The 10420-nt window shown below is 31.0% G+C and overlaps 2 protein-coding genes across 2 annotated transcripts in view; both read left to right on the forward strand.

Annotated features, from left to right (window-relative positions):
• LOC112006351 (GDSL esterase/lipase WDL1) overlaps nucleotides 1–593 on the forward strand; it is a 14701-nt gene extending 14108 nt beyond the window's left edge. The window contains 2 exon segments of the mRNA XM_024038632.2: nucleotides 329–462; nucleotides 465–593. Of these exon segments, the coding sequence (XP_023894400.2) occupies nucleotides 329–462; nucleotides 465–535 (205 nt within the window). The 3' untranslated portion in view covers nucleotides 536–593.
• Nucleotides 594–7448: 6855 nt separating this feature from the next.
• LOC112006352 (GDSL esterase/lipase WDL1) lies at nucleotides 7449–10420 on the forward strand. The gene is made up of 6 exons (XM_065760669.1): nucleotides 7449–7633; nucleotides 8557–8634; nucleotides 9049–9189; nucleotides 9520–9596; nucleotides 9695–9841; nucleotides 10080–10420. Exons 1-6 carry the CDS (start codon nucleotides 7523–7525, stop codon nucleotides 10300–10302), a joined length of 777 nt encoding a protein of 258 aa, XP_065616741.1. The 5' UTR covers nucleotides 7449–7522; the 3' UTR covers nucleotides 10303–10420.

The raw sequence follows: 10420 nt of genomic DNA on the forward strand, positions 1-10420 counted from the left end.
TTGTTTTTTTTTTTTTTTTTTTTTTTTTTTTTTTTTTTTTTTTTTTTTTTTTTTTTTTTTTGCAGTGTAGATAAAATATTAAGCCTCAATATATAACATTAATAGAAGTAGAAAAAAATGACTTGTTTCTTAAGCAAATGATAGAGAGTATATATGATTGTGGATAAAAAAGAATGGCTAAAGGAAATAAATATGATTGACCTTGACTTATTTGTTGAGGATATATAGCTGTGCCCAAAATTTTAGGACTAAAACTTAGTTGCTATTGTTGTATATAAAACAATGCAATCTTCGATTTTACTTTGACCTCTCTGGGATTTCTATCCAGGGATGGAATTCATTTATCTTCTGAGGGGAGCAAGATAGTGGTGAAGGAGATATTGAAGGTTTTTAGAGAGGCCGACTGGGAACCAAGTCTACACTGGAAGTCATTGCCAACTGAATTTGAACAGGCTTTTGAACCCAGATATTTGATGAGAAGACCTTATCCAACATCTCCTACGCCTGCTTCCTCAGACAAATGAAACAGGAATAGGTCCTAAATATATTGAATTGATTTTTTTTTTTCCATAGCAAATATATGTTTGCACTTTGCAGTTCGAAACTTTAAGATTGGTATTGCTAAAATTAAAGATTAAATTGGTTGCAATCGTGTTCTTTCCTTTCTAATGTGTTGTATGTCTTTCTTTGTGCTTCTTCTTCTTCTTTTTTTCTTTTTTTCTTTTTTTATTTTTTTATTTTATTTTTATTATTATTATACATATAGGAAAATGTTATTTGCATAGTATACACCCTCTATTTAAAATTTTGATTTTGAATTAAAAGTTTCTATCTACTTTTATCTAAAAATAATAAAAAGAAACCAAGAAACCACCCCGGCCCGCACATGCAAAATTATAGAAGATCACATTTAAAATTAAACAATTCCAACATATTGAGTATGATTATATGTGTAAAAGCATCTACCATACCTGAAATATTAAAATTAGTAGATATAAAAATTGGCTGCAATTATAATGTAAGAGTAGCATGCACAAAAAATATGCAAAAAGAATTATCCCAAATGAAGTACAAGTACCTACTAGATACGACAAGAAGTTTGGCTGGTTCAAAGCTGCATTCATGTGAGTTGTGCATATATATATATATATATATATATAATTTGAAGGTAAAAGTAAATTGATATTTATTAAAGAGATCTATAGACTTGTAGCTCGTGATGTTTATAGCTAAGAGTTGAGACCAGTTTGTTAGACTGACCAAACCTGACAGTTCGACTCGATCAACTAGAAACCATCGCAAAGGCCGGTTTTTTGGGTTATGGTTCAGCCCATATACATTTTTTTTTTTAATTGTTGAAATCAGTTAGCACCAGGATTCAAACCTTGCTTCTCTAGGCTGATATATATGCATTTCCAATTTTCCATGCATGTTAACCATTAGGCTAAGCTATGGATAATTATTATATATACACACAACTAATGAATTAAATTTACTAAAAAAAATTAAACAACACATTATAGTTCGACATTGGTTAAACCCTAATCCGACTTTTAAACATGTCCCTCTTACGAATCTTTGAACAGTTTGGGTTTCAAAATCATGGTTGAGACCTCACATCAGAATTCTTGAATTAAAAAAAAAATTAAGGATAAATATGTATTTGGTCATTATTCTTTATACTATATTTCAATTTGATCATTAACCTTTCAATTGTGGCAATTTGGTCCATAACATTTCAGTATTGTGTCAATTTAGTCTCTACTGCTATCTCTTGGATGAAAATTGTTGATGTGGCTGATAGCCAAAATAAAAAATTAGTTTCCATTAATGTGGTAATAAACTAATTTTTTTATTTTAGTCATTTACCACGTCAACAATTTCTATCCAAGAAATAACGGCAAAGATAAATTGACACAACATTGAAATGATAGAGACCAAATTGACACAATTAAAAAGTTAGAGACCAAATTGAAATATAGTGTCAAGAATAGGGACTAAATATGTAATTTTCCCAAAAATTAATAATATTGTTAGGGATAATTACATTCCTCTCTTTTAGGGTTAATGAAATGACACTCCACCTGAAATTTAAAGAGAAAAAACACTTTCTCCTTTTTTACCAAACTTTATTAATTTAATATTAAAAATGTTGTGTACTAACCTGCTTTTTGCTTAAGAGTAGGTTTCCAAAATTATATTATTTTATAATTAAAATTAATTGTTTTAAACTATTAAATAAAATGTATTTTAAAATATTAGTTTGAATCTTTCTTTTTTCCTTTTTTCAATAGGTTATGAAGAGGTTTGTCATTGCAAGTGTTTTGGTACATGATATATTTTATATATTTTTTTCTCTTTCTAAATTAATCATTTATTTTTTTACTAACCATGATTAAACTTATAAAAAGATTCTTATAAAAATTTAGAATATTTCATTACTAATATAAACATAATGGGATTCTAAAAATATATATAAATAAATTGGGGGTGTTAATTTCTTCAAACCTTAAAGGAGGAGTGTTTTTTCCCTTCAAGTTTTAAGTGGAGTGTCATTTCCTTAAATCTTAAGGGATGGAAATATAATAATCTCATATTGCTATTATCTTATTGGTTGATAGAGCCAACCGTATTAATCTGATTGGGAAGCCTAATTTACTACATCTAGAATAGAATATTGATTTTTTTTTTTTTTTTTTGTTGCTAATATAGAATATTGACTTTTGTAACTATGTGCTGTGTTTAGTCTAAAATTATTTTTAAAAGAGTATTATTTAATTCATTAAAAAAAAGTAAAAATTTAGATTGGAATACACCTTTGACCCTTTTAATTTGGGTTATTTTTTTATGTCCACTTTTATATTGGTTCACCAATTACTAGTACTTGCATACTCGGTTAGTACAAGTTATATCATCTAGAGGATTTTGTTCCTATATTAATATCTAGATGATGTAACTTGTGGTGTGTTTTTGTGTTAAAACTCATTTCCCTTTCTCTTGTGTGTGTGTTTGTTTCTCAAAAAAAAAAAAAATGATGTAACTTGTATTCACAAATATATTAATTTATTTGCAAACTTAAGGTATGTTATGAAAATACGCCCACTAAAAGCAAGATTAAAGAAGAGAGAAGAAAAATAAACACAAGGAATTTACATGGTTTGGCAATATGCTTACATCCACAAGTGGCAATAGAGAAAGTTTTACTATAAAATAAGGAGATTACAATAGTAGTACAATAGCACTCTCACAAGACCCAAGCCCCAAATACACCCTTTGGCTCTCTCACACAAAGAATAGAGCACTCTATTGTATTTGCACTAGTCTTGTAGCACTACACTCTCTCACATGCAATATAATTCAAACAATAGCAGCATACGCCCCCACCCCCCCACCACACACACACACACACACACACACACACACACATTACTAAGGTTGGCTAGTTCAATTCCTAAGGTTGGCTAGTAATATATATATATATACACACACTAGTCACTAACCCGTGCTATATATGCACGAGAACCTATTTATTTGTGAGGTAGACTAAAATAATTTTATTAAATCTTAAATTGATTAAGAAACTACACCATTGCATGATTTATGGTTGTATGACTTCAATTTGTGTTACATTTATTGAAACAAAACAAAATATATATGACTAAATAATAGAGAAATATAAGAGATATATGGGTTGCATTCAAAAAAATAATTCATGTCTATAACTATTGAAAGGAATTAAAAGATTCAGAGCCATAGATTATATATATATATATATATATATATGACTACACAACAGAGAAATATAAGAGAAAGATGTGTGTTGATACCCATTTTCACGGCACATTTTGTACAAGCCCGACTTCCTTATGGGCTCAATTCATGTATTATATTATATTTTATTCTTTTAAGCATGGCCCAAGCCCATGCGATTTATTGGGAAAATTGAGGAAGTGTGGTATGGAGGGTATGGGTCGGTTCTTTTCGGACCTTTTGCATGAGCTTAGCCCATGCATGCTACCAAGTGAGCAAGGGACACTAGTAGCACCTCAGGCTTATGGAGGAGGTCTTGTATCCAAAATTTCCACCATAAAACAGCTTTTATGCTCTATGTGACCGTGGCCCAAAGTTTCTGCCTAAACCATTTTTTTTCTTTTTTTAAACATAGTTGGCTCCCATTGGCCAACTCCATCTGATAGCTCTCACTTAGGTGACCCTCTCAATGGTCTGAAATTTCTGACCAAAGGCAACCAATTAAAGGAAACCCACTTTATTTTCAAAATCATGCTAAAAACATACCAAACTCTTCCCTAAACAAAAGCATCCCAAGCCAAAACACCAAAATAGTATCATAGGGGATAAAAGCCTCTTCTACTACTCAAAAACCAGTCACTTGGAGCACCCCAAGTTCAATACAAAAGGCCCCAATCAGATTCAAAATGAGGCAGCCACGTTCTATTTAGATACCTAAAACTTCAAAGCCAAACCCCATTTAGCCAGTCAACAATCTCACAATTCCGAAACTTGGGAATGGAAATATGGGTATAGGAGAACCTTCCCTCTCTTCCTCACAACCTCTCTCAATTCCCTCTTCTGTGTAACTGTAGGTCGAAATTTCAGACCTGTTATGTTTTTATAGTTTTTTGCACTTTTGTTATAAGCATTTTGATTTTCTCTTGTCAAAGCACCATTAGCCTTTTGTTCATTATACATTTGGAATTTTGGGCTTGATTCTCCACAATAAACACTTTTAAAGAACCCAAGGGGAGATTTGGGCCGTTCTCGCATCTTCGGCCCTTGTCGCAAAAACGTCCCCGACAATGTGTTACCATCAAAAGAATAATTCAGATGTTAAAACTTTTGAAAGGCCAAAAAATATTAAAGAATCATAAGATTTACTTTCTATAAATATTTGAAACAAAACAAAATGTATATGATTGCACAATAGAGAAATATAAAAGAAAAATTGATTATCTTCAAAAGAATAATACGTGGTATAGTCATTGAAATCTGCTAAACATGTTCAAATATTGCAGAAACTAACACAAATTCAAATGTTAAAACTTCCAAAATACCAGAAAATGTATATAATTAAAGAATAAGTTATTGAAACAATTCAAAAAATATATGATTGTTCAAAAGAAAAATATAAGAAAAAGAAAAAAAAGTACACAAACCTATATTTCGGTCGCTCATTTATTTTGCATACAATACATTACATCAAACTATATAGTTTTTAGGTTTCATTATCCAAAAAAAAAAAGGCTGTAGCTAATTATTGAGTGCATATTACAACATTGCGAAGCTTGAGGAATCACAAACAATTCCCAAACCATGCATATGATATATTTGACTCAAACATTTATATTTCTTCTTATCTCAAGGGTAATGTGGTGTGTAAACGAGGTATGGGAATGGGTAATAGTTGTATGGAGATGAAAATCACTTTTTAAAAAAATACATGAAAACCATAAAATAAAATTTGACAAAGTAGAAGAGAAGAAAATAACAGAAAAAAAAAAAAAAAAAAAAAAAAAAAAAAAAAAAAAAAAAAAAAAAAAAAAAAAAAAAAAAAGCTCATACCTCTACTTGGATTTTTTTTTTTTTTAAATATTGGAGTTTACACTGTTTTTATAGTGTTCATGATTAACCTCGCAAATTTGAAGATAAATTATCAATGTTTGAGTTTGTGTTTAAGTTGGACTTGTTGTAGAGATAGAGTTTCACACCTTATTAAGTTTGGAGTTTAGTTGTTGATATGAAGGATTAGTCCTCCTTGGATTGAAGTTGATATTGTTAATTAAAAAAAAAAGTTAAATAATTTTGTTTTAAAAAAAATAACTTTGTTTTAAAAAATGATAATGATGTAGTAAGCTCTGGAGAGGTCAAACTTTTTTTTTTATTTTTTTATTAGTCAGATATTTAATCAAACTCAAACTCAATGTTTTACATGATATATGCAAATTCAGAAAGTCTAACTCAAACTCCAATTGAAATATGTATGATGTTAGATAAATCCTAAGCCCATCTGTTCATAGCCAAAATTTATCTAAAACACAATAATAATTTATGTGGTTTTCAAAGACGTAAACATGTAATTTAAAAGGGAGATAAAGGTAATTCTACCGTACCCCCCTTTTTAGGGGGTATAGTATCCATTAGTACGCAACCTGCTATACTAAGTCACAAAATCATCATATTTGACGGTTTTATCCTCACATTATATAGTTCTAACATCATATGTGACAATTCTTTTGTCACATTTGGTGGTTCTCTTATTGTTTCTCACATTTGACAGTTTTATTTTTTTCACATTTGTTGGTTCCCTTATTTTTTTCTCACATTTGATGATTCTATCATCACATTTGACAGTACTTTTGTCACATTTGGTGGTTCTCTTATTTTTTCTCTCATTTGACAGTTTTATTCTCAGATTGTGTTGTTTCAACATTCACCATATATCACTTTTATTTTATGTACCATTATTATCTGGTTTTGTTTCTTTGGGAGAGTTTTTTAAGAGTGATTTTTTTTTTTTAAATAATGCTAATGTGTAAAATTGTGGAGAAGTGGTTATATATATATATATATATATTGTTGGCTTTGTGAAGTCTAATTGTATTTGATCTGGATTATGACATGACCTGAAATAATGTTGTTACAATTTTTAATGGGAGATTTTCTTCGGAGGCTTGGGCCGACAGGCTCAAGCCATAGCACGCATGGACAAGCCTCCTTGGGGGTTGCCCCTGGGAACAATTTTAGGCTCGTTTCTGTAGCTCATTGTGAATTCTATGCATATGATATAAAAACTATTTTTTTGGAGATGAAGGTTTTGAGGTTTTTTTTTTTTTTTTTTAGAAAGAAAAACTATACTGTCACACTTTGTATTTTTTACTAAGAATAGTGAAATCCTTGCAACTCAGTAAACGTAAGCAAATTGCCGAACCACATAAATACTGTCTTGTATATGATTATTTTTTCTTTGGCATATATTTTTTTTTCTCTATTTTTGCACCTCACAAGTCTCGGAATTTCATACATATTCCCATCATATATATATATATATATATATAGATTATCAATGTTTGAGTTTAAGTTTAAATTGAACTTGTTAGAGAGATAGAGTTTCACTTCTTGTTAAGTTTGGATTAATAAAAAATAATATTGTTTTAAAAAAATGATAATGAAGTGTTTGAGTTTAAGTTGGACTTGTTAAAAAGATAGAGTTTCACTCCTCGTTAATTAAGTTTGGCTAAATATTTTATTTAAATATTGTGCTAAGGTGAAAAATTGTGAGAGTTTCAGAAGTTTCTATTTTATATATATAGATTACTAGTTCTTGTTGTTCACGGCAAAACAAGCAACACAAGTGTGACTTGGTTTCCAATACCAAGTAGGCAAAGTCAAGCCATATTACAACAAGGCACATATTATTTTGCTCTCTATAAAGCATCTTTATGTGTGTCTTCCATTCGGCCTGTGTTTGTGTTTGTGTGTGTCTGACAGAAAACAGGAAACAGAGATGGTTGGGCCAATTAGACCTCAATTTGTGCTGTTTGGTTCATCCATAGTTCAACTCAGTTACAGTGACGAAGGATGGGGTGCTATTCTTGCTGACATATATGCACGTAAGGTACTTCTTCAATTTCTCTCCTTTTTCTGTTTCTGGGTCAATCTCTATTCGTATTTGGGCCATAGATACCAATTTATTCAGAACAATAAGAAGAAGAAAATACATTAAGAATTTAGTCATGTTTGATGTGATAAAAACTTTTTTTTTTTTTTTTTGGGGGTGGGGGGCAATTTGGTGGGGATCACTGATTAATTAGTATTCTTGTCATTTTGTTGTGGTGGGATCCACCAACTTTTGCCGGCAGAAAATAGGATCCATAAATAGCAAAACCTTAATCTCAAAGAGACCCCACGTTAGCTTTATAGTAGATGAGTATGTGTGTGTTTGGATTGCAATGAAATACGCTATGTTTGCGGCTGCGTTGTAAAAATGTGGGTCTTACGTATTGTATACGAGACTTACAAGTATTTTTTTAAGCAAATTTTTCTTTAAAACTGATTTTATACGATACTATTCACACATTTAAAAACTATTTTACTATAATATTTTTAGTTTTTAGCAATAAGTGATATCCAAACAGATCTTTCAATTTGAAGAAAGGAATAATATAAACCAAAATTATTGTGTTTATATAATACTTGTGGCAAAGTTATTACCTTTGAATGTTGTCTTTGATAAGACTTCAAATTCTCTATTAGATAGTTGAGGAATTAGTTAAAGTAAAAGAAAGGGTTAGTGGATCATGCATCCAAAAAGCTAGATTTGTATCCATTCATAGGCAATTATGGCATTACTATTGTCCCCTGCACTAAATTTCACTATTATTTGGTCAAATATTCGAATCAGGAGAAAAATTGCTTAGCTGTAAATGACCAGACTAACAACAAAAAAAGGTTCTTGACATTTTCTCGTCCAATACATGTTCTGCTATTGCTTATATGTTTTATTAGCATAACTGATTTTGGTCTGCAATCGAGAAATAGGCAGATGTTTTGTTGCGAGGATACAATGGTTGGACTTCGAGGCATGCTCTACAGGTTTTGGATCAAGTTTTTCCAAAGGTATTGTTTAATGTACTGTTAAATTTTAACCACACTGCCACTAATAATTTTCTTCCAAGTAAGCTATTCATGAACAAATTTCTTACCTCTAGGTAGTGGCTTAACTGTATAATTTGATCATCTTATGTGAAATGATGTTATAGACGAGTATAATAGAGTCTGTTATTTATCTATTTTAACCATACCGCGTCTAATAATTTTCTTCCAAGTAGGCTATTTATGAATAGATTTCTTGCCTCTAAGTTGGTGGATTAACTGTTTAATTTGACCATCTTATGTGAAATGATGTTATAAACGAGTATAATAAGATCTTTTGTTTATCTATTTCATCTTGTTCATGTAGTTACTTAGCATATATTTGCATTTCCTCCTTATAGGTATACCTTAATGCTTATCTTCTGTAATTCAATTTAGGATGCTGCGGTACAACCTTCTTTGGTGATAGTCTACTTTGGTGGTAATGATTCAATGCGCTCTCACCCATCTGCTGTAAGCCCTCAAGTCCCACTTCCTGAATATGTTGAAAATATGAGGAATATAGCAATCCATCTGAAGGTAATCTTTCAGGCTACATTAATACTTCATTGATATTTGAATTTGTGTAAGTAAATAATCCAATTTGAAAAAGAGGACCTCTTTTTTTAATAATTTTCCCATTGATTATCAATCAATTTGGTTAAATATGTGGTAGCCTGCACAAGTTAGAATCATTATAAACTTGTATAAAAAAAAATCATTATAAACTACTATAATTTTTTGGACAATTATTTGGTGCAGTTTGCCTTAACCACTGTTCTCAATTAGTGCTTGCAACAAATTGATTAGCACTACCTGATGAAAATGTAATTTGGTGCATATTCTAACGAGGGTCTTTTTGTTTGCCAGAGCCTTTCAGAGAAGACTCGCATTATCTTTCTTAGTGCTCCTCCTGTCAATGGAGCAAAAATTCGAGAAATATATAGGTGCTTATAGCTACAATCTTGTATATGTTTCCTAGAGCCTTTCTCAGTTCTAAACTAGAATCAGTCAGTTCTAACTGCATATATTTTACTGGAACTAGTGATGCAATGGCAAAGGTGCGAACAAATGAGTCTTGCCAGCAATATTCAGAAGCTTGTTTAGAACTGTGTCGAGAGATGGACATTAAGGCTATCGATCTTTGGACTGCAATTCAGAAAAAGGATGGTTGGGCAACTGCTTGCTTCACGTAAGTTTGCTTGCATGTGTTGTAGGTTGGTTTTAAATTGTAGTGTGGCCAACCCTAACTAGTTTATCGAGGATCCATAGTTAACCCACAAAATTTTGGATTAAAACTTGGTTGTTGCTTTTGTGTGTGTGTGTATAAATTTTTTTTTTGGGGTTTTTTTTTTGGGGGGGTGGTGTGTGGGGGAGAATAAATGTGCTTTCCTCTAATTTACTTTGGCCATTCTTGGATCCTTCTCTAGGGATGGAATTCATTTCTCAGCTGAGGGGAGCAAGATAGTGGTGAAGGAGATAATGAAAGTTCTTAGAGAGGCAGACTGGGAACCGAGTCTACATTGGAAATCATTGCCAATTGAATTTGAACAAGTTTTTGTACCTGAGGCTGAATTTCGAGAGATTTTGGATGAGAAGACCATATTAAAACTCTCTGAGGCTAACTTCCTAAGACAGATGAAGTGGGAATAGGTCTTACCATATAGTATTGGTTTGATTTAAAAATAAGAAATTCATACCAAATATCTAATTGTTGTTTGAAACTTTAAGATCAGTATTGCTAAAATAAAAGACTAATTTGATAAGCATA

Source organism: Quercus suber, unplaced genomic scaffold (assembly GCF_002906115.3).
Source record: "Quercus suber isolate HL8 unplaced genomic scaffold, Cork oak 2.0 scaffold_377, whole genome shotgun sequence".
NCBI lineage: Eukaryota > Viridiplantae > Streptophyta > Magnoliopsida > Fagales > Fagaceae > Quercus > Quercus suber.